Source organism: Spodoptera frugiperda, chromosome 25, assembly GCF_023101765.2.
Source record: "Spodoptera frugiperda isolate SF20-4 chromosome 25, AGI-APGP_CSIRO_Sfru_2.0, whole genome shotgun sequence".
In the NCBI taxonomy this organism is placed as follows: domain Eukaryota; kingdom Metazoa; phylum Arthropoda; class Insecta; order Lepidoptera; family Noctuidae; genus Spodoptera; species Spodoptera frugiperda.
This window is the reverse complement of record NC_064236.1, coordinates 9,938,900-9,964,186: the sequence shown is the minus strand read 5'-3', so window position 1 is coordinate 9,964,186 and position 25,287 is coordinate 9,938,900. Positions and strand designations below refer to the sequence as shown.

Genomic DNA, 25,287 nt, shown 5'->3' with positions numbered 1-25,287 from the left:
AGGTGAGACAGCGGCCAAAAGTCGGCCCATTTAAAAAAAAAATTGACGTTACATTACACCAATAGAAATTAAATATAATTTATCGATAAGTATTCGATGTCTAGATCACGTAAATATAAATCTTATTTTAATTAAAGGATATGATTTTTGAGGAAATTACTACAAAAGCTGCTATTTAGCGTTATTTTATTATATATTTATATAACTCTTAATTTCGTTTATTTCTCCTATGGAAAACAAGTGCACTGTTTTTTACCGACTTCAAAAAAGGAGCAGGTACTACGTTGAAGAGAAGACGGCCAGATCGTAGCGCCTTACAAAAAACCGCAATGCTGATCGTAAAAAATATTACTTTTTCTAGATACGCTGATACAACTGAGACTATCCCTCTGGTATTTGTATTAAGCACAGGCTCTGATCCTTTTGGAGCTTTTCAAAAGTTTGCCACGGAGATGGGGATGCGTGACCGTGTACATTCAATCTCACTCGGTCAAGGACAAGGACCAGTAGCCGAGAAGATGATAAGTGTAGCGAAACCTAAAGGAGATTGGATTTTCTTACAAGTATTGAAATAATTATTACACAAACATATTTTTAAAATGCATGTTTCGATCAACTATAACTAACTAGACAATCAACGACAAAAAACGTCCTAATAACTAATAAATTATACCATTTGGGTTGCTAAAGTAATGTTAATGTAATAAGGGGTTAAGTAGGTACTTATAATAATAAAACTGTAGAGAAGTGCTACGTAGTTGTGAAAATAAATGGTAGGCAGACTATGCAGACATTGAACCCAAAATTGTGATTAAAAAAAATGTTGTCTCTCTGTATGTTCATGCAAAAATTACCGGTCCGATTACCATGAAACTTAGTGTAGGTACCTACTTAATTATAGGTACTTTATTATCCGGAGCACAACACTGGGTACCTACTTTTTTCCTAAAAAAGTATACAGCAGGACACTTTTGCGACGTGTTTTTATTAGTAATGCTTTATAGTTGATAGAAGATTGCATGTACAGTACCTAACAATTTGTCAACGTACCTACTCACCTGTTTGTCATGTAATGTTTTACAGAATTGCCACTTAGCAGCTTCGTGGATGCTTAACCTCGAAGTAATAGTGGCTAACTTGAGTAGTGAATCCGGCTGGCCACATCCCGAATTTCGACTCTTCTTGAGCTCTATGCCCACGCCCAAATTCCCTGTGTCGGTTTTGCAAAATTCTGTTAAGGTCACAAATGAACCACCTAAGGGGTTGAAAGCGAATGTAAAAAGAGCTCTTATTGAAATGGAAGAAGATTTCTTTGAACAACATGGTACGGGTTATTCTACTGTCAATACTTATTGTCTAAAATCTGAACATTATCATCCTCGATCCCTTACCCTATTCATAAAAAATAATACGTACCTCGTACTTACAGAAATTAATGTTGTTACTTTGGTACCTAGTAATAGTAGGTATCTAGTAGGTAGATATCTACTCAATCTCACAAACAATCTGGATTTCGACACGACACACACTACTTCACAATCACAACTTTCTCATTGAATTTTTCTTTTTACTCTTTTCTTTTAAATGGACCTTCTAATTAAGAACTAGACACTATTACTAGAACCAAATACAATAATTATTTTAGTATTGATACTTATTGTATTTTGTAATTGATAATTATTGTATTTTGTTATTGTATTATAGTATAGATAGATTAGATGAAAACTCTTGATTTTTGTTTTTCAGTATTGGAACAAGACTGGCGCTCGATGCTATTTGGTATTTGTATGTTCCACGCAATCATTCAAGAGCGCAAGAAGTTCGGCCCGCTAGGGTGGAACATTACTTACGAATTTAATAATAGCGACCGTGAGTGCGCTTTGATGAACTTGCAAATGTTCTGTGAGGATGGAACCATACCTTGGGATGCTTTGGAATATATAACAAGTAATAATATAGATTACCTCATAAATTTATTTTATTACAGAACTAGGATAATGGGTGTTCCGCGGAATTGTTTGATATACCCACGGCCACTTTCTATTATCGCACCCAGCACCATCGACAAGGAGTTCACACTCACACATTGGAACCCAAATGGACCCGTACCATTCGGTTTCAGAGCAATTTCCTCTCACAGACCCTCCGATTGTGGAATGAACTTCCCTGTCGAGGTTTTCCCGGTAGGCTACAATATGGGTTACTTCAAGAAGGAAGAAATAGGTTTCTTAAGTGTCGGCAAAATGTATGTAATGCCCCAAGTGTTGCTAGGTTTCATAGGCCACGGTAACCACTTACCATCAGGTGGACCGTGTGCTATCTTACCACCGTCGAGGAATGAAATAAAATAAAAAAGGATAGGTAAGTACAAGTAGGTTGGTTGAATAGTTACCGACCTAAAGAATTATTAATTTTCCTTGTAGGTCTTATAACATACGGAGGTCGCGTAACAGACATGTGGGATCAACGCTGCTTAACAACAATTTTAAAAATATTCTTCTCACCGCAAACCCTTGAAGATGGATATGTGTACTCCGAATCGGGCAGATACTATTGTCCGAGATCGAAAAAACTAGAGACTTACAGGGATTACATAGAGTCATTACCGAATAATGAGAATCCAGAGGTATTCGGTATGCACGAAAACGCGAATATAGCATTTGAGGTATCGTCTACTTATCTATGTATTTGAAATGACGTAGCTGATATAGTAGGTACCTACAGACGACTGCACAATTTTACATTATTGAATTTTCCCTAAAAAACGTGTAAGTTTTTAACTCACACGAATTTAGAAGAGATTTGACAGATTTGTGTTAACTACCTTGAGGTACAGATCTAAGTGTGAGCGTACCTACCTACCGTTTTCATTAAGACACTATTTCTTACCTATTTTACAGAACAAGGAATCTCTCACTTTAATAAAAACAATAGTAGATGTACAGCCTCGTGCCGCCGGTTCTGGTGGCGGGGACACACCGGATCAAATTGTCTGGCGAATTAGTGATCAAACACGATCCAAAATAGCTAAATCTATAGACAAATCCCTCATCAACCCCGATCTCATGATACCTGATGATATGGGGCAACTACATTCTCTCACGACTGTACTGATACATGAGACAGACAGGTTCAACACGTTGCTTCATTTAATACACCATTCACTAAATGAACTTCAGAAAGCAATCAAGGTAAGTTTAGAAGTAAGCTACATTCGTAGAATACAAGTTGGAAAAAACTAATTTAAAAACCCAAATTCTGCCAGAATTCATTATTCCACGCGGATGAAGTCGCAAGCAAAAGCTAGTAATTAATAAAATGTTCTCTATCTTCCTCTTCCTTCCCTTTCCTCTTCTTCCCCTTCATCCGGCCCCACTCCTACAACCTTAACAATTCTTCTACGGCTCCTATTGATCGTATGTTTTATAGCAAACAAAAATAAAACAAACAAACTCTTCAGTTTTATATATTTGTATTGATATAGAAATGGGTATAGGTAACTATACCCATTTTATTACTTTACCTACATGTACCTCTACATCTACACTTTAATATATAAAGCTGAAGGTTTGTTTGTTTGAACGCGCTAATATACTGGTCCGATTTTAATCGTTATTTTTATGTACAAATAGTGCATTTATCGAGGAAGGTATAGAGTAAGTATATATAAAACATCACGGTACTACCAATAGGGGCTGAGCACCGGGTGAAACAGTGCGGGAGAAACTAGTAATAAATAAAGATTGAGTAGATACCTGTTCCTACCCATTCCAGTAATTACGGATAGGTACCTAAAAATACTAAAAATAAACCCATACTTACCAGGTTACCAGCCTGATTCGTTTTTCCCAGGCTAATTATTTGTTTACTAGCTTCCGCCTGCGACTCCGTCCGCGCGGATGTCGGTCTTCGTGTGGAAGTTTTATTTCTCAATTTTGAGTAACTCTGACAATGACATCTTATAAATATCTATTGGACCCAAATACGGCAAGGCCCATAATAATTAAGGAGATCCCTCTATTGAGCTACTGCTGTTGAGCTCGCGTTCTGTAGAATAAAACTGAAAAATAAAGTTTTTTTTTGAATGACTGAATAAAAAGTATCCAATTTTATGCCCAGGATAATAAGGTATAATAATTATACCAAGTTTCACAGACAGATAAAAAAAAATTAATCACATATTTGGGTTTGGTATCGATCCAGTAACACCCCCTGCTATTTATTCTTTCAATATTTTCAATGTACAGAATTGACCCTTCTACAGACTTATTATAATAATATGAATGAATGAATGAGAGTGTTATAAACGTAAGAGTAGACAAATATAGTCAGAAATCTCCGAACTGCTAAGCTATCGGGAGTTATACGTGTTATTGTGAGTCAACCATAAAAGATAGACATTTGCTGTCGTAGAATATTTTTTAAACAATTTTTAGGAGAACATTTCCGTCATACATTATTTCTGTGTAGCTTTAACCATTAAGGCTGCACACGCGACGGAAGCTTAAAAAATGGAGCAAGTTCTCCTGTTTTCCCAACATTTCCCTTCACTGCTTCGCTCCTATTGATCGCAGCGTGATGAAAAGTATACTATAACCTGCCCAGGAGTATGAAGAACAATTGTACCAAGTTTCGTTGAAATCGGTTGAGTGGTTTTTGTTTCTATAAAGAACATACAGACAGACAGACAGACAGACAAAAATTTTTCTGATTGCATTTTTGGCGTCAGTATCGATCACTAATCACCCGCTGATAGTTATTTTGGAAATATATTTCATGTACAGAATTGACCTCTCTACGGATTTATTATAAGTATAGATAGATTTTGTCTTCCTTGAAATATCGGCGCGTCCAGGACATACCTTCAATTTGATTCTTATTTTCAGGGTATTGTGGTAATGTCAGAAGAGTTTGAAGAAGTTTTCACCTCTTTTATAAATAATAAAGTCCCTAACATGTGGCATAAAAAAGGTTATAATTCGTTAAAAACTCTTGGCAGTTGGATACACGATCTCACTTTACGAGTTGACTTTATACAGGTAAGTATACAGATTGAACCACATTTTATCAACAGAGTATTAAAAACTTAATTAGCACAACCAAATCGAAATCAGTGGTTCTTTGCTAACATACCTAACTGAATTGTATTCTTTCAGAAATGGTTGGTAGATGGCGCCCAGCCGAGCAGTTGGGTATCAGGGCTTTTCTTTCCACAAGGCTTGCTCACAGGGTCACTACAGTCATACGCCAGACGCTTCCGTGTGCCCATTGACGCGCTCATGTTTGACTTCTTTCCAATACCGCTTTACTTATCACAAGATGATATTTACAAGCAAAATAATAAGAAAAAGGTTCGTCTAATCAACGACCAATGACAATATAAATATAGCTAGGTACAATCATAGGCGTAGCCAGGTTTTGGTCGCGCCAGATTAGTGCGTGGCGGGACGAGCTCCGGCGCGATCTCATGGCGAAATGGCAGCAACAACTGTCGCAACCGAGGGCTGGGCTCGCTGTCATTGCAGCGATAAGTCCCCTCTTTGAGGAGTGGCTAGAGAGACGCCACGGCGTCCTCACCTACCGCCTGACGCAGGTGCTTACCGGACATGGAAGTTTCGGTAGGTTCCTGTTTTTAATTGGACAGGAGGAAACGCCCGGGTGTCATCACTGCGAGGACCGCCCGGAGGACACAGTGGAACATACGGTTGCGCTGTGCCCTGCATGGGCTGAGCACCGCCGTGTCTTCAGGGATGTGGTCGGCGACGGCGACCTCTCGCGTCCGGCATTGGTACAGCCAAGCCATGGTGCGGAGCGAGGGGGACTGGGATGCCGTCTCCTCCTTCTGCGAAGCAGTCATGCTGGCTAAGGAGGAGGCGGGGCGCGTGAGAGAACGAACCTCCTCACGCCCCAGCCGTCGCGGGAGACACTCCGGGCGTCGGGGATCGCGCGACGATCTCCGGCCACCGTAAGTGCGGGCCTGCGGACGGCGAGCAAGGGTAGCTCGCCGCCCGACCAGAACCAGACCCGTGCGTGCGGCGCGGAACGCGACGCGCCTCAAGGAGCCATCAGACCACCACAGATGGGGCCCAGTAGGGCTGATGCCTGATCCGGAGCTGCGGACTACCTAGCGGGTTCATCGGGGCTCCGGCTCGAAAAGCAGGAGTAGGAACGGGGTGCTTTTTAGTCAGTAAGAGTCTGACACTCCCTCTCGCTTTACCCAAGGCGGGAGAAGTCCTTGGATGATTTTCCCACCTCAAAAAAAAAAGCCAGGTTTTGGTATCGGGAGGGGTTCAAGAAAGTAAAACGAACAAAACTTCCTTCATGAACTTCCTTCATTCATCAGAATATATTATGTTAATATAACCAGTTACTAATAGCTACTTAAATTTTATCTTAACATTTCGGGGGGGGGGCTGGCTACGCCTATGGGTACAATTAGCTAGCCGTGCTAGTAAAATACCTAGATTAAATTTTCATTCATTCGAGTAGATACTTAAGTATCCAAATAATTGTCCTGAGTCGTCAGAGTCATAAGGGGTTATCGCACGATATTTTACCAGACGGCTGGCAGTAGTAGCTGGATGGGTATACCGGTAAACGCACGCTCCGTGCGTACGGCGCGTGCGGCACGGATGAGAACAATCTAGTAGACCGATTTGTCACATGACGTGGTTTTGTTGTTCTTGTATCTTTCAGGGCGAGGAGGGTCCCAGTGCTTACGAATACTTGGAGCTGCCTGATGATGGTGTGAACATACATGGTTTGTTCATTGACGCTGGGCGCTGGGACATCGGATTAATGTGTTTGGTTGATGCCCTACCAGGTAAGTGATACTATACATTTTTGCTTAAGACTACGTTAGTATTAAAAAATCTCCCTCATCGATTTTGATCACGGTGGCCAATCTGTTAAACTAACCCACTGTGCAGGATATATTTTAGTGCACAATTTATTATTGTGTGCGCAAACACAGGTAAACTTTGTTGCCTCATTCTCTGAACCCGATGGGACGGCAGACCAACACGATATCGGAGAAAGGTCAGGCGCAGGACCAACGGCTTTCCGAGCCACGGGGGTGAGACACCGCCGGTCTTACTGACTCTGGGGTAATAATGGTTATTTTACTTAGAAAATGCCATCATTACCTACCGTTTTTCTCGACGCGGGTATCGAACCCGCGACATGTTGCACAGCAGCCAATCACCCAGCCACTGCGCAAACTGTTACCACTATACTATGGCATAATTGCCGGCCTAACCCGGCAACGCACTTGAAACTGTTAGGTGTTGCAGATGGCTTTAGATGGCGAGGATCATGATATTACCTTGACCCGTAACAAAGTATATTTTACCTATTAAATTGCTGCCTGACATACCTAAAGAATTGCACTTATGATTTACTTATATATCTTTTTGACCAGGTCAAATGAACCCTCCGATGCCAGTGGTGTGGTTCAAGCCAGTGCTTACACTTCCGAAACCCGATCCTCGATATGAAGCACCTCTGTACAAGACATCAGAGCGAGCGGGTGTGTTGTCCACCACGGGACACAGCACAAACTTTGTACTGCCTGTATTACTGCCTTCAAATCACCCACAAAGTTACTGGATTATACGTGGCACAGCTCTACTTACGCAAATCTCTGACTGAAAGTTTTTATACAATCTAAGCAAGCAGCTTCCACAATCAGATGAAGATCAGGGAGTATGTATTTTCATAACATGAGTGGCCCTGCCTAATTTATGTAGATGTAAAGTTACTAGTATTTGTTTACAATAAACAAAACCAAGTAGCTACCTACGGTTCGATGATGATGTATGCCTATTCATAGGTAGGTAATTGAGCTGACAAATTAGAAGCAGTCAATTACATCGTGACCGCAAGGACTACTGTAAGTAGTTAATATTGATTAAAATGCTTATTGAAAATATTATCTCGTCGTTTTGTTTCCGTTAATAGCCAACTTGGTACCTATAAGCTGAGTATATTGTTAAGACAAATAAAACTAAGTATAAAAACATTCCAAGTAAAGATAAGTGGATATGGACTGGATAGGTCTCTATTCTTAGAAACCTGTGATAGTGCTAGGATCGTTGGCAATAAAATACAAGTGGAAATTAAATTAATGTGTTGCCTAACTAGCTGCCAACAAGAATTTGGTTTCCCTGCTACCAACATCTGTGTAGATGTATATATTGATAGGATATATATTTTTGGAAATTAAGTAATGAATACACAGGGTTATCAGAAACTGATTTATTTAATCCGGTTTAATTGTCATATTTCTATATGAAAAAAGGTCACAATGTAATTAGGGCTCGCGTAGACACGTCGACCGTCTCGACAACACAAGTACGAAGCGATCGCCAGTCGACTGACTGCGCGGGCGCTGTCAGTATGCGAAAAGAAACATTTTCTAGGAAAGTCCTGCGTGGAGGCGACAATACTAGTCGCATATTATATATATTTCAAATATTTACTATCCTAAGTTTACGGCGGGCGATTTGACAGGTCCCTAGTTAACACTAAAATACAGTTAAAAGACGACGACAGCAGAACGACGTATCGGGTTTCTTTTAAAATTTGCCCGAGACCTGATTTCAGAAGCCCTAAAAATATAAATAAGTGATTTATAAACAGCGTGCTCCTAAATACAGCTCCACACAGGCCTTTTATACATTAATGTATATTTTATTTAAATCCACTATTATTACATGTGAAATAATGAATATCACAGTAGTATTTCCTTTGATTTGTTTATTATATTATGTATCGGTGTGTATTTTCAGCAGTTCAAACAATATAATAGCCCTATTCAATTAGAAAATTAGAAAGACCTAGACCGGAGTTGTTTACCTAAATAATGATTCACTATTTTACTCATGTAGTGAATTTTAGTCCCCTCACTTCACTGTGTGTGTGTACTCGAAATCCAAAGCTTGCAAATGTTACTTTTACTAGGATCTTTAAGCTTTATAGATTTAAAGTCAATTAACATTACGGCTTGAATTCTTTTAAATTTTATTACTAAAAATACTTGGTTCTTTAAAGAATTTTGTTGGTCGTAACTGAACAGTAGCTGCGACAAGTATTACCTCGTCTGCGGCAGACGCATGAGCAATGAGACCGAATCTTTTGTGAAGGAGCGACTAATCGCAAATTTTGTAAACATGATGCATGTGAACTATTGAAATCATTCTCTACCAAATACATTAATTAATAATTTAATTTACAGTAAACACATTACAAAAGTCTGTAGTACCCTTACATTCATTGACAAATAATCATTAAATCTAAGATTGAACCAATGGATAATACATTAATAATATTCTACTTTTATTTGTATCAAGATTTTGGTTACTGAAAGCAAACTTTAAAGTCAAAGTATTTTTTAATGTTTTAAAAATTTTGTAATAGGGAAGCGGACAAATATTCGAACATACATTTTTATTAAACAGCAATAAAATAAAGTCACACTTTTGATAAATTTCAACCTGACGAATGTGTCACGTTTTTAAGACAAATACTTAGTAACAATAGTAAAAAATCAAACTTAATTATTTTCCTAAACTTTCAATTATTAGTTATTGTTTTAGGACGTAATAATGAGACAGATGAGACAAATAATGAGACTATAAAATATATTTCTGCCTGGTCCGCATCTCTATTATTAAATTTATGGGAAGAAAGAAATATAATTATGATCTCAGCTTCTCGACGCGCGCTGCGCCGTATGTCCAGTCATACCTACTTAACCTATCTACATAAACAATAGTTTCATCAAAACATACTTCCGTTTCTATTACAATTACATAATTATATTGATTAATCCACATTTTGATATAAATCAAGTTGAAGCCGAAATTTAGAACCACATTAAAATATTTAAGGTACGTTAAATTCAAATTGTAAAATCCTGGCGATTCTAACGTCATTGCTTACTATATTTGCAGTGCAAATAAATAACTCTTTATAATCGAGTAATTTGATAGCTAACCACTTGAACATGGAGGTTGATCAGCCAGGCTGAGGGGATATATACAACTGCTCAACCACATACTCCTGGAGGAGGCTACAGTACGTACGAACTTGAAAACTTCTGCATACAACCACTGACAAGGATAACTGTAAATACTATAACAAAGAGACACTTTCATTATTAATAACTTAACAGAGAGAATGTTGGCTATTCTTCCGAAAGGTTCAAAATTCCTTGTAACTTCATCCCCTCATCAATCATCATCAATTCAATTCAATTCATTTCAATTCATTATTTTCATTTCATTACATTTCAATTCTTCCGAAAGGTTATAATTGCTTGTATCTTCATCCCCTCATCACCATTACTTTATACACATGAATTGTTTAAATTTTTATCCTATGTTTTAGTGGATTTTAGTATTAATGTGTGTTTGATATCAAACCACACAATACAAAAGTAATTATTTGATCTAAATTACTTAGAAAGTGAACGGAATGAACAATTTTTCCACCAATCGTTTTTGTGGTTTATACTATGCTTTAGTGGATTGTATTTAACGTGTGTTTAACATCAAATCACACAACACAAGAGTAATAATTCGATCTAAATTACATAGAAAGTGAACGGAATGAACAATGTTTAGCATTGACATGTGAAAATTCCCCCGGGAGGGTGGGAAATGCAGCGCGCGTATTAGGCGGCAGCGCGAGGAGAGCGGCGGGGGAGCGCGGCGTCCCCGCCACAAATCCTAGTCCTCTGACATGAACGAATTCTGCGACTTGAGCTCCTCTAGCCGTGAGATCTGCTGCCGCAGGTACATTATTCTGTGGGCATCAAACATTTTATTGTACATATACCTTAAAATATATTTTGACCAAAACAATTGATTTATATAACAAAACGGGTCTATTTTACTGTATTTAAAATTGTTAATGACTCAAGCACCTATCAATAAATAATTGTATTGTGTATACCATAATAATTATAGTTGCTTAATGTTTTTTTTTTTTGATAAGACATAAAAATTCTACAATTACCTGAACATCTTTGTCAATATTAATTATCAAGACAAACCAATTCTCCGCTAATATAATTTACTTACTTTTGTTCCTGTAACGTGGCCCTTATCTCCGTGTGGCGGACAAGTGACCTAGAACACTTCAGCTCAGCGGATACCCGTGTGCATTGCAAGCATCCTAGCTGATATGCTTCTTCAGTGAACTTGTTGGCCTGGTACAAAATAGTAAACTAAAGTCATTAATTTTACCTACAATTAATGATATTATAAAATAAATTAATCAGATAAAGATAGAGAGGCAGTTTCTGCTTTACCTGTTTTTCTAGAATATCTGCTGGCCAGCCAGAAACATGTGACGTTAAATCTGCCCGCACGTAATTGATGAGCGACGGCGTCAGCATAGGCGGCGCATGATGAAGTGTACCACCCACCACTTGTGAATAACTTCCTAGACATTCCACTAGAACACAAATATTACATATTTAGTATTCATATCCAAAACAATTTCAGATATAGTTAATTTGATATTGCTAAGGGTAACTAAATATATGTAGCTTACTTTTTCTAGGTAACGCGGTATCTAGGTGTAGTGGTGGCGCATGGGGATCTATATTTTCAGAGTGTGTTGGCGTCGGTGGCCCCGGGTCGCGATGTGGCGTTCCCGAACCACTGCGAGTACCGTCACAGATAGGCGAAACCGTCGCGCCATTGTTATTGACGGGCGGTAACGTCACCTGTGGCTGCACCGCAACAATTCGGGGTAACGCCGCTGCTAGTAGCGAGCCACTCTGTAATATTAAATACCAAACGTTAGTTACAACAGCTATCAAACAATTTCGCAAAAACTAGATGTAGTGCATGAAACATACCGGCTGATTTGAATTGTCGAGTACAACAACAGGCGGAACCGAATTGTTCTCTGCATTATTCCGTACAGATGAATTTGTATCCCTGGCTCCATACGAATTCTCAGAGAGTGGCGTACTCCTGTCCGGCGAGATGTCCATATCTTGTAATGATTGTCCATCTATTGACAAAAGACTCTATTAACAAAAATTTATATTAATATCCATTAAGCCAAACGATTGGTTCACCTTTTCCGTCATGTGGAGTCGCCGAATGTTTTGGTCTAGATCGATCGTGCACCTCTTCGTCTCTACTGCTATTCCAGTATCTCTCCGAAGCACTATTCGTTCTTTTACTAGATTTTTCTGCTTCTCTTCTGCCTGATCTTGAACTTGATCTCTTATCCCGACCTGAACAATGGAAATATCACAAATTAATTGTTTTTCCTTTAGGAATAAAGGTATGTAACATTTTTGTACATAAATATCAGTAGATGCATGATTATCAATGAAGATAAATATTTATGTTGTGTGCCTTTATATTAAAGAATTACAAATAACTGATATCAGCAATTAAAAACCTACTGTAGAAACATTTTAACTTATAATAAGTAGATAAGTGAATATCGATAAAAATAGGATTGGGCTAAAAGTTATTTTTATTTTTAAGCTTGAGAAGGCAGAGGAAATAATATTTATTTATTCACTCAACATACAAATATTCTTCCAGGTTGAACCCTATGTCATACTGTAGCGTAATTAAAATACTACATATTATAATATATACCAGTTTCTAATAAAAAGTAACTAGCTTCCAGGTTCAATTCAACTCTCAAAAACATCTTGTGCTCTTTTAGGTTCTTGGTGAAGGTGTCAATTTTGTTTCAACTTCGAATTCTTTCGTCTATTGAGTAAGGCTATTTTTTATGGAAATAGTTTTAAGAAAAAGAGCAAAAGCTAGATTTTTTACAAATCGCAACGGGATGTAAGAAAAATATTTTTAAATCAATAATTTTTTCACGTTACATTAGACGAAATAAACTCCCAAAACGAAACTTTTTCAACAGCGACGCGAATTAGATGAGGCGCAAGTTTCTACTGGTGGCTCCGCCTGAGTACTCGTGATGCCAAATAACAAGTGTTATTCCAGACTACAATCTTTTTTATCCAAAGTGAGAAAGAGTAATAACCATACATTAACCCTCACATTCTTTTAGTATGACAAAAGCATTATTTTAAGAGGAAATATAAAATGGAAAATATTGTGGTCCACCTTCCATCTACACCAAAAGAAATGTGCATTTAGGTAGTGTGAAAAGCTTTGTATATATTTAGGTACTATTTCTGACTCATAGCTTAGGTTTAATCAATTTTATTAGAATGGGCACAAAATTTATTATGAATTTGATTATTTTCTATTTAATAAAACTGGATAGAATTTGTTTGTTAATTTTTATATATAGTTCATATCATACTCCTAAGCTCGGCGATACGGAATATTGCCGATGTCCGGCTATGGCCGCCCCTTTTCATTACTACCCACTGCGACATTTCTTCTAACGCATGTTAGTCGCATTACAACGCGTTACAATAGTGACACCAACGCGCTACTGTATCAATATAAACGCAACAGTATCGCTACAAAAAGCCAAGGACGAAGGGACATACTGGCCTTAGCGTTTAGAAAATTATCTCAGGAATCCCGCGACAAAAGCGAATTAAGCGTAATCAGAAAATCTGTTTTAAACATAAAATAAATTTGTGTATGTATATTTTAATAAAGCGGCAATGGCCGCAATATCTGCGCAGATGTGTCGCTCCACATAAACCCAATTAAAATATCCCATAGGTGGGGGTCACACGATTTTGAAGGCCAGCTCACGGGTATTTCAATACTAAAAAACTTGTATTGAAAACGTGGCTCAAATACTATATTGTTTTCGACCCATTCACCGAACGTTTGGGCCGTTCAGTTCAATGCAAATAACGGATACGGTTTTTCAACCCTTATACAATTGAATCTTGCGCAAAGGTTGAAAAAGACTTTTGTTGTAATAAAATAACATCTGTGAGGTCGGAATATTCATAACTATACCCTATGCGCTCTAACAAGGTGCGGCTGACAGATGCCTGTATGACGTTGACGTCTCTCTTTAGGGATGGACATTAGAAAAATCTTTTTTTATCGCTATCGATACTCGCAGCATACATTTAATTCTCTTTAATTTTTTTATTAAATGTGTGTGTTATTTAGTTGTGCAGTCTAACTACGTGTATATAATTGTCAAAATAAATATTATATGACCGAGCCCTGAGGTGTTTCAGAGTTTCAGTTTTAAAGAACCGTGAAGAAAACAAGCGTATATTAGTTTGTATATGTTAGATTAAGTACCATCACGCATTATCAATGGCGCCGGAAATGTCTAGAAAAATGCCTACTACTTATTTCTGCTCAGATAATGTCACTGTGGTTTGGGCAGAGAGAGCCGCGTCTACAGTAGATTTACCCACATAATTAAAGGTTTTTTAAGAATGATAATTGAACGACGCAGGATTTTCGTTTTTTATTCTAAAAAAACCTCGACTACCTATCCATCGTAGCCGTACATCCCATCACTAAACACGACTATGGCTTTACGTTATACGCATAACACTGTACTTTATTTTTCATTTCATTAGATTTTAATTAAATAGTAGAACATTCCGGTTGGTTTTAATTTAATTAACTACGCTTCCGAATGATTTAACATAATACGAATGTGATACAGCTAAAATATTAAGGCATAATTTTTAAATCGCAGCAACTTTCAAGAGTGATACGAAACGTTACTGAATCTGTCAGCCGCACCTTGTATAGTTAGGTATAGTTCCCAGGATCTGGATTCCATACTGAATAATATAGAAAAGTCAGTTAAAGTCATCTTGGATTGAAGTACATAATGTCAAAAATTAAGATAGTTCCACAGGTCATGACATGTTCATGTGATACCAAGATAGCTCTCTGATTTTGGAAGCAAAGCAATAGTTCCGAAAATTTAACTACAATTTTATAATATTAAGTATAGAGAGTCAATAAACACTGTAATTATATAATTTATTTACTTGAATTCTTAATAAACAACGATTTGCCAAATTTTACCACCCATAAAAATCTCAAATCAACACCTATGACGAAAAGTTGACAATTTTGAACAGCGGCCATCTTGGATTTACATTTTGACACCACCCTTTTTACAATCTTCCGGATTTTACAATCCTCCTGCGACATAAACGATACCCAGCGCAGCGTCCCGCGTCACGCGCGTACTGCCAGCGGTTCAAGCTAATTTCAACCATCGACTCTATACTAATAGCGTAAAGTCCACTACGGATAACCTAACATGCGACAAACTTATATTTGCGTTTAGTACAGATATGTGTGTAGGGATCTATCTACCCACAGAATTAAGTTTGTTTTTAGTGTTTATGTAGGTAGGGAGGCCTTTGCCCTGCAGTGGGACGACCATGGCTGAAAATAAATAAAATAATTTAGTGTTTATACTTTTTTGGTACCGTGTTGTGCCCAGGATATTAAAGTATTATTATACAAAGTTTCATCATAATAGGACCGGTAGCTTTTGCGTAATGCATGAACATTCATACAGACAAACAGACAAAAATATTTTTAATCACATTTTTTGCTTTGGTGTCTTTCTAGTGACACCCCATACTAAGCATAACATAAAAAAAAATACAGACCAAAAATAAATATTTATAGCAACAATGGACAAACACGCACAGGGTGTAATTTTTTGTAGATAACACAGAAATGACTGTAATTTAAAAGTATATTATTAAGAATTTTATAATGTTTATGCTAACTAGTACCATGTCAATCACTTGGTGCTATTAGGACATCGATTTCAGGGATACTTGTAAAAAAAACATATATTTAAATGTAAAAGTACCGAATTTACAGAAAAATCAAGAGTGCATCTAATAATAATGTCTAGTTACTGTATATTGTGATGTTTAACAAATATGATCTCTTTCATTACAACAATGTGATTGCACTTATGTTGTGAGCACAAATAATTGTCAGCAATCTCAACTTTGTGTGTATACTATTTAACATCAACAATGTTGTGCATTACATAATTGTAGTAAAATCAACCTTGAACCTTAATTGGATAATGGCAAAACATGCACTTCTTCCTTTTTGTACAATTGTGCATTCATTATATTCAATCAATGCCATATTAATCTCCCTACACAAGTAAATGCAAAAGTTACAAAGTATTTATTTCAAATAGACCAGGAAGGCACTTTTGAACGACAAAGCAAATATAATAATATTAATAACGTCTGTCTGTCGGTCAGTCCTCTAGTGAAGCTATTTGCTTGTTCCAAAGTGTAGATTCCTATGGAGAAGAACAAGCAAGAAACTCCATAGGTTACTCTTTTTCAATCAGATTCACAATACAATTCTTGGTTACATTGTTTCGATTGCTTCAATTATGTGAGAACAATGTAAAACTAATATTCAGTCAAAGGGAATGAAAAAGAAAATAACCTTGAGGACAACAAAATCAATGCAGTCTGGAGCTGAACAGTCCCAGTTGACAGCACCCGTTCACGAACATGACACGTACACCAGCACCGCCCAACTCAACCATATTGCAGGGAATCGAGCGATCCAATGCCCGTGACACCGCCAATGAGACCTTTGAGTGAGCATGACAACTCCAAGCTGGCACAAGTGCATTCTACTAGTCAAATTCAGTTTTAGTTAATTACAGGGCTCTCACATTAACAATGATTGTATCAAATTTAACACCTTCATTGCCAACAAAAAACTGTTAAAGGCTATTCCTCCACTAGTGTCGGACAGCGTTGTCCGACATGGCGTCTAAGGTGTTAACAGAACACATATGATATAACATGGTTATATTACTACATTATTGGAATTAGTTTTTTTTTTTTTTCATTTTCGTTACCCTGTGGAGCCGGACCAGCATGCCTCCAAGCATTTTTATCCTCTATACATCATTCAATTTGTAGTATGCTAGTCTACACATCGTTTTTTTAATACATAATTTAAATTGTCTTTCCTTTAGGTGTTTTATTTCCTCTGGAATTTTGTTATAACATTTAACACAGAATCCCATGAACAACTTACTTATTTTTGCCAATTTAAAGAATAGCTGGCTCAATCTATCCTTATGTCTAGTTTCATAATTGTGTCTGTCAGACACTTTGTCAAACAAGTTTAGATTTTTCCTAACATACATAATATTTTCATAGATAAATTGACATGGAACGGTCATAATATTGATCTCCTTAAACTTTTCCCTGAGAGATTCGCGACGACCAAGATTGTATATATGTAGATCTGACGGCGCGCTTTTGTAAAATAAAAATTGACTCAATGTCAGCAGCCTGTCCCCTCAGCAAAATGCTATACAACATGATGCTATGGAAGTAACTGAAGTACACTAGTCTTGTCGTGTGTATGTCGGTTAACTGTCGGATTTTCCAGACAGCATAAGCTGCAGAGCTTAATCGTCCCGCTAGAGATGTAATGTGAGGACCCCATTGCAATTTGTCGTCTACGGTGATTCCCAGGAAAGTACTCTCTTTTACTAATTCTAATTTCTCAGTTACTTTTTCATTCTCCTAATCGTTGACCATTATTTAGATATTTTAAATAATTTCCTAAAATATGATTACATTTTTGCTTTCCACAAGTCTAATAATCTTGAGAGTATTAATTTTAAAATATATATAATTTTTCGGTATAGTTTAGACTCAATCTGGGTAATTATCCTTGTCAGAGGTGGATTAAATCTAGAGACCGCGACAGGCAAGCACTGCACGGAAGTGACCTTAGAGAAGACGGTGGCATAGTGGTCACGTGCCGCTATGCACAGAGAAGCTACACGTCTGCCTAGCGATTTGCCATAACAGTTGTAATGCCCCCATAGTATAACAGCAGCTGGTCTATCAAAAGACCTGGTGGCCTTTATAGGTGTTGATGGTGGCCACCATAGTGTTTTTGTGAGGTAAGAAACCCACACTCCCTTGGTTTTCTCCCCAAAAAAAACTAGGTGCTTTGTGAAGCTTTCTACCCATCATCAAAAGAGGGCAAGCACCTCATAGACGTCTCTAACTTCTTTTTGAGCTACCACCCCTCAATGGGAGTCTCATGGCGCCTTAGGAATAATACGACTCTGATCCTTGTTAATAGTGTAATCTATCTATATCTTTAATACTATATTAAGAAAATAAAGGTTAAATTCACCAATACTTATTGAAAAATAATTTAACCTTATAAATCTTTATTTCACAAGATATGTTGTAATTATCGAGAAGATTTATTTTATAGTAAATTGTGCAGAATAGAAAAATACCAATAAGTTAATGGAAATGTTTGTTTCGTTAATAATAATATAATAAAAAGTACATATCGAAAGCGATCATAAACATTTAATACAGAGCCATCTGGTAGTTTATAATAGTACTTATAATGCCAAATTTAATCACTAGATGGATTTAAAGTAATTCCAGTAACTTGGGGACTGGCGCCCCAGTGAAAATTTAACTGTACTGAGAAAAGCTCTACTAGTTTCGAGTCAAAGATGGAGTCTTCCTAGTGATGGGCAATGATAATAATCCGGTTAATATCATTTGGCTAATAATCGATTAAAAGCAGTTAATAGCCATTAATAGCCAATTTTGGCTGATAACCCTGCTATTAATGTTATTTTAGTGATTGAAAATTTCCCTTCATGGTTTTCAGGCTTAGGACTGTCAGATTAGACTTCATTTTCATCATCTTTCTTTATAGTAAATAAATGTGCAATTTAAAAGTAGGCCTGCAGTTGCAGGCCTACTCTAATTCAACGAAAAGCGAAGTTTCGTCCGCAACTTCGCAGATTTTGTACTACAATTCTATTTATTGCGAACTTTGGGGAACTAAAATGAACGAATGAAATGAAAATAAATAATAGGTTTTGATATGAAATTAAAAATAAAACGTTATTTCAAGTAATTCTATCAGTAAACCAATAAAAACTACGGCCGAAGATTAAACGAAACTTCGGATTCGAGAACCGGAGTAGGCCCCCAGGTTCATTACAGTCACAGGATATTTCATCGATTTCTGATGTTGGATAGAAAGGTTCCGAATCCATGTGGAAATCACTTTCCGTATCTATACTTGACGGTCTGTTTTCCAAATTCCAGTTGTGTGATATATAACGTTATTTTTTCTGCGGTGCGGGGGTGCGGGGATGAATGTTACCTCCTTTTTTTTTGAGGGCGGATATCATCCAATGACTTCTCTCGCCTTAGGTGAGGCGAGAGGGAGTGTAAGACTCTTACTGACAAAAAACCACCCCGTTCCTACATCTGCATTTCGAACCGGAGCTCCGGTAAACCCGCTAGGTAGTCCGCAACTACGGATCAGGCATCACCCCTACTGGGCCCCATCTGTGGTGGTCTGATGGCTCTTTGATGCGCGCGCGGAACGTGATGCGCCGCACGCACGGGTCTGGTTCTGGTCTGGCTCTGCTCAGCCCACGCAGGGCAAACCGCCACCGTATGCTCCACCGTGTCCTTCGGGCGGTCCTCGCAGTGATGACACCCGGGCGTTTCCTCCCACCCAATCAGAAACAGGAACCTACGGAAACTCTATGTCCGGTAACCGGCACCTGCGTCAGGCGGTAGGTGAGGACGCCGTGGTGCCTCTCAAGCCACTCCTCAAAGAGGGGACTTATCGCTGCAATGACAGCGAGCCCAGCCCTCGGTTGCGACAGTCGTTGCTGCCATTCCGCCATGAGATCGCGCCGGAGCTCGTCCCGCCACGCACTAATCTGGCGCGGCAGTGGAGTTTCGCCCCAGCGCGCAAACAGAAAACGCGCGCAAGCACCTTCGCCTCCAAATCCCACGGCAGTAGTCCGGCAAGGAGGTTAGCCGCCTCTCCGGAGATCGTGCGATATCCGCGAATCACCCGGATGGCCATGACCCTCTGGGACGTGAGCAGCGCCCGAGCTGGCCGCCGCATCAGGTTCGGCACACAGGGGCGCCGTAGAGGGCCATGGACCGCACGATCCCCGCGTACAACCTCCGGCAGGAGGCGTTTGGCCCCCAGCGGTTGGGCAGGAGCCACTTAAGTGCAGCCCCCGTCCGTTCCAACTTAGGAGCCAAACGTCGGAAGTGCGCATGCATGTTACCTACTATCGACTCAAAATAGCTAATAACTAACTTACTTAATGTACCTTACATTTTTACGTATCGGTTAAAATTATTTTATAGGTAAAAATAATTAATTAGGTATATGGTTAAATCACAAAGCGATGTGTCAATAGTAATTATATTTTTTATAGTATAGGATCTCTAAATTAACAAAACTGAATTTCCCGTGAATGTGAAAAATGTGTACTTATTTATTTTATTATTAACACTTTTTCATATACAAATAGTGAAAATAAATAAAAAGAATAACAATATGTTGAATCACACTGCGTACACGCACACAATTTATGTTTACACCCACAGATTTTACAATAAAACAAAAAAAGCATTTATTTTTTTAACTATATATTAATAGCAGGGTTATCATCCATTGGTAGGCTATTAATGGCTATTAATGGATTATAATCGATAATAACTCAAAGTAGCCGGCTATTTACCCAACACTAAGTCTTCCTCATGAGCAGCGGCAGCATGCGCGGACGCGCACCCTTATTTTAAATTAATATAGTATGCTTTACGATAGTAATAATAAAAATCTAAAACTGAAGAGTTTGTGTATTTGCTGTTTGTTTGGCTAAACGCGCTAATCTCTGGGACTACTGATTCGTATTGAATTATTATTTTTATGTTTGATAGTTCATTTTCTAGGAAAGCTATTGGCCGAGCCGAGCAGTGTCGGAAATCGCGCGAGATTAGCTGCTATGCAAATAAGTTTAACCAAGTCATGTTTATTTTACAATTTCAAATATGTATTACATGATATATTGAGTTCCAGATCATAGTTATAAACTGGTCGTTATCTAGTATAATAGTTGCATGTACCTATAGTAATATAATTACATTGTTATCATGTAAGGTAAACGCAATATGTAAACATTATATAGACAAAAATTAACTATATTTATCGAATCAATTTGTATTGAATATTATATTATATTTAATAAGTTTTATTTTTAGCTATACTTTGAATGACATTTGCAGATTTTAAAACTTATCCAAAGCGGCACGCGGGCGCGGTAGTAGAAAAAAAAATCGGATATAGAAGTGTTCAGGTATAAAACGCAGGAGCGGTGTAAGTAGCGGGCAACCTAGCGACTAGCGCGCGCAGTCTGCTCGCGGTGGTATCAAACGCATAAAGTCGTATGTTTGTGTTCACGTAAGACTAGCGGTGGTACTCGCAATTCCATCGCGCCATCTCAGGTAAGTTCAAACGTGTTATATGGGAAAACTTGTCGTGACATATGTTTCATATTTCGCGACCCCACCCGCACCCGCGATTAAGTGTGTACGAGCTCTTAGACTACAATTCAAGCAGCAATAGATATTTTAGATTTATTTTCTCTTATGTTTGGAAATCAGATTGTCTGCAGGGTCTGTATTGTTGTATTATTTTTCCATGTGGGTTACTTTTAATATCTTATTAACAGTACTCACACCAAATTACTAACCTGTTGTTATTGTTAATTTTACTAACTGTAAGTCTTCCATGTTATATAAATAAATAAACAATAAAAAAGACAAACAGTTACTGGTACATAAATATAATATGCATACCCACTTGTGTTGCATACAACACAGTTATGTTGTGGGTCCCAGGTCAGAAGGGTGAGATATTCACAATTTGTAATTTAATAATAACTAGCTATATGAGATCTAGTCTATGCATCTTGACTTTGCAAAATTCCACAACCAATATATTTGAATATGGCAATCTGTGGTTTCCCCCTACTCCCATGGAATATGGGTGTGGGATTATCTAAGTAACTATTTTACTTGTTTCTTAGAATTTGTTTGGAAAATAATTTATTATGACAACTAAGTTTATCATTTAATGAATGAATTTCACTATTTACAGTGATAAATCACTAAAAATTTATTAATCTTTTATTGTTTGGCTATTGTAGAAACATGTTTATACTGTATGAAAGAAAACATAGACATGCTCATCGGGACAGTCAAAGAAGAGCTATATTGTTATAATGAAAAAGTTAGATATGTGCAAATTGAGTTTAAACACAGATAGAATTTAAAAATAAAAATATCAAAATGTAGTTCAGATTTTCCAGTCAAAAATTCATCAGAGTTAAGAGATAATTTAATTTAATATACCCAAATAACATTTTAATCCACATGTTGTGTGTAATGCACAAAATGAATGTGCAGCTATCATATAGATATTGATGTACTGTAAAAATATCACATTCAACATCTATTTAGATACTTGTATCTCAAATGGGAGAAAGGAAGAATATATTGAGTAAATATACCTAATTTCCTTTCATCAATCTCTTTAGGCCTGCCCGTTCAATAAATAGTGTTTTTATTTGACCCTTTTCAATATTTATCAACAAAATAAATTTAGTTAATGTAATGTCCATTTGAGACACACTGTACACACTGTGCCATGCATTCTCACTTAATTCACTTCTTTCCTAATAAGTATTCATCCATTCTTTCACTACATTGGAAGACCAAACCACTTCAGCATCTCTCCTCACTGCACCATATAGAGAATAATGTAAATAGTAGGTACTTACTGCTTCTTGATGAATATGTTGAATCTTTGGATGACGTTCTCCTGGAGTCCCATTCTCTAGGCTTTTCCCACTGTGACACTTCACTGATACAGTTATAATAATACTTCTTCCCTGATGAACTAATATGCTCTGACCATTCACGGCCAGAAACACTTGCTGAAGGTGCACTTCTCTTCTCATATTTACTACTCCTACTAACACTAATGTTCATGCCACTAGTCCTATTCTTTTTATCTGGTTCATTTCGTTCATGATTACTTCTCTCTCTCTCACTGTCTTTGCTACGTTCCTTCGGTGATCTGACACTATCTGAAATTATATTAAATAGTAAAATTAATATTCATTGTTTTCTACTTCTGTTTTTTTTTTTTGCAAGCCATTTGCATAAAATAATAATTCGCATATTGATGCAGTGAAACAATCGCTGTGCAATGTCTCATTTCAGTAAAACAATGACAATAACTAACTTTAAAACTAGGTAGTACATACAACTACTTTAGCTAAAATAAATTTTTGGACAACCATTTATTTCAGCATAATGTAGAAGTAATAGTGACAAATTATTTACCTCCAATTTTAATGTTATAACTGTGTTTAGTTCTAACTAATAATAATTAACTGTTTAGGTAAACAGCTAAACTTTGCAAAGATCTTATTAATAAAACTTAAGAGAAGTAAACAAAGTGTTTTATTTAATTTACTCTGAGTAAGCAATTTATTTATATATATAATATAATAATATAATATAATATAATTGCAAATAAATGTTTCATAATTAAAACATTACTTTGTTTTGTTTATATTAAGTTGACCATTCACATAAATTGTAAGTTAATTATCAAAAATCCATATGAACAAACATTTCCCTAAATTGTAGGTTGTATACTAAATTAGCAAACTACACATGAATGCAATAAATGATTTGAGTTTGAACTTCTGTAAAAGGTATTATTTTGTTAAATATTGTTGGAAGAACCTAAATATTAAACTCCATTATTTATTTTTAAACATTCTTAGGTTAAGACAATTTCCTAGACACAAGATAGATGAAGATGGTAAAGAAATCATACCTGTATACTTATTTCTAGAGGATTTGTAGTCTCTATCTCTCTCCTTTTCAGAACCCTTCTGTAGGTAAACATTCCTGGATGATGGATATCCTCTGTCATCAGCCACATGACTGTAGTGGTGGTGTCCATGGCCTGATTGACTGGAGTGTGTGTTGTGACCATGTGCGGACACATTACCATTAGGGGATCGAAGAGGAGTGTATCGGTTTTCAGAAGAGACATAATCATTGGCTGCTCTTCTTTCACTTTTTGAATTGTATTTCTGTTCAAAGAAAACACTTTTTAAGCAATAATGTATAATATAACTACCTACTTTATACTTTAATAAGCTGCATCAACAACAATGCTTAGTTCCACTACATAATCATTTCTAAGACACTTTTATGTTTTGCCATTACAAACAAATGTAAACAATAATAAAAAGAAAGCTACAGAATTTCTAATTATGCGAATGTTTGATTGGTGAACTAAGAAAACGTAAGACTTGATTTGATACAAATACAATCACAAACTGTGATGGTGAATGCATGTAAACAAGAGTAGTTTTATGTTGAAGTGTTATTAATGTTTAAACTAAAGAAAAACATCGTTACAATAATTCCTCAACGTTTAAACATGAAAAGAATATTGTCCAATGTCCTCTTTACAAGTACATATCTATAATTCGATTAGGTCAAGAATGATGTACAAATATTAGGTATATTTTCATGAGAACTAGTAAGTAGCATGAAACTTTGATATTAATCATTTTAGTAACCGCTGAACAAATGTTGTTGTTAAAAACAGGAAAAGAATAGTCGGGATCAATTATTACGTAGAGTGGAGTACATAATTCAGGCAAGGTTTAACCATCATCTTTGGTAATGCGTCTGCAATTGTATACAGAAGAAATAAGGGTCATACCTGATACGGATGGGACTGATGCTTCTCAAAGTACCTGAAAACAGACAAAAACATTTATTACATTCACCTAAATTATAGTAAAACTCAAATCGGCGACCGCCATCTACAGACTGCAAAGCCGAAGCATTGAAAACCATATCATACCCATCACTTATTCGCTGCGGTTTCCTTGCATGCATTACCATCAATGCAAATGTACGATTTAATACGGCCTCAGTAATAAAATGCCAAATGAAACCACTGTCATTAAAAACAGTTTTACAGAAGGCCGTGTAATATCTTGATGGACGCCATGTCACATTCAAGACACTCAAGCAAGAAAGAGTCAGTCGAAAAGCGAGCGAGATAAAAAATATGTCGATGATCGACGCTTTGATGATGATAGAGGTTACGTTGAGTCTATGGTTAATAGTTAATGCATTGGCATAATAATTTCAGTATAATTTACGAGTTTTGTGACAAAAAATATTTTAATATCGTCGTTGCTAAAATATAGACGACTTTTGTAAGCTAATAAATTTTCTGTTTTCTTTTTATTTTAAAACACCGACATTGCATAACCTGAATTAAAAATTTACCTATTCAGGAATGAAAATTCAATAAATAATAAAACAGTAAATAGATTGATTTGTAAAATCTCAAATTTACTTGACCGGAAATACCTACCTACTGCAAACGGATTATCAGTTATCGAGAG

General features: G+C 36.9%; 2 protein-coding genes across 4 annotated transcripts in view; one reads left to right on the top strand and one right to left on the bottom strand.

The window, feature by feature from the left end:
• Window positions 1-7,933, top strand: part of LOC118269503 (dynein axonemal heavy chain 6) — a 66,794-nt gene extending 58,861 nt beyond the window's left edge. The window contains exons 59-67 of the mRNA XM_035584674.2: window positions 362-563; window positions 1,084-1,324; window positions 1,747-1,947; window positions 2,424-2,665; window positions 2,901-3,191; window positions 4,887-5,039; window positions 5,157-5,351; window positions 6,697-6,823; window positions 7,421-7,933. Coding sequence (XP_035440567.2) covers window positions 362-563; window positions 1,084-1,324; window positions 1,747-1,947; window positions 2,424-2,665; window positions 2,901-3,191; window positions 4,887-5,039; window positions 5,157-5,351; window positions 6,697-6,823; window positions 7,421-7,650 — 1,882 coding nt within the window. The 3' untranslated portion in view covers window positions 7,651-7,933. The remainder of the gene's footprint in view (window positions 1-361; window positions 564-1,083; window positions 1,325-1,746; window positions 1,948-2,423; window positions 2,666-2,900; window positions 3,192-4,886; window positions 5,040-5,156; window positions 5,352-6,696; window positions 6,824-7,420) is intronic.
• Window positions 7,934-8,241: 308 nt separating this feature from the next.
• Window positions 8,242-24,931, bottom strand: LOC118269662 (WW domain-containing adapter protein with coiled-coil homolog). 3 transcript variants are annotated; one of them, XM_035585083.2, is made up of 10 exons: window positions 24,735-24,931; window positions 24,591-24,624; window positions 23,688-23,949; window positions 22,618-22,926; window positions 12,095-12,256; window positions 11,870-12,009; window positions 11,560-11,788; window positions 11,315-11,460; window positions 11,085-11,230; window positions 8,242-10,806 (listed from the first exon to the last, which is right to left on the bottom strand). In XM_035585083.2, the coding sequence occupies exons 1-10, from the start codon at window positions 24,773-24,775 to the stop codon at window positions 10,731-10,733; spliced, it is 1,545 nt and encodes a 514-aa protein (XP_035440976.1). In that variant the 5' UTR covers window positions 24,776-24,931; the 3' UTR covers window positions 8,242-10,730. The 3 variants fall into 3 exon arrangements, with proteins under 3 accessions (XP_035440976.1, XP_035440817.1, XP_035440895.1); XM_035584924.2 differs by having other exon boundaries at window positions 11,870-12,027; window positions 24,735-24,930; XM_035585002.2 differs by having other exon boundaries at window positions 11,085-11,212; window positions 11,870-12,027; window positions 24,735-24,930.
• Between the last annotated feature and the right edge of the window lie 356 nt (window positions 24,932-25,287).

Bases quoted from the DNA above. Each gene is read 5' to 3' on its own strand.
- LOC118269662 (XM_035584924.2), bottom strand. From the start codon at position 24,775: ATGGTAATGCATGCAAGGAAACCGCAGCGAATAAGTGATGG. The intron at 24,625-24,734 runs GTATGATATGGT...GTCTGTTTTCAG, and splicing joins CCGCAGCGAATAAGTGATGG to GTACTTTGAGAAGCATCAGT. The intron at 22,927-23,687 runs GTATGATTTCTT...ATATAATTTCAG, and splicing joins CTCTAGAAATAAGTATACAG to ATAGTGTCAGATCACCGAAG.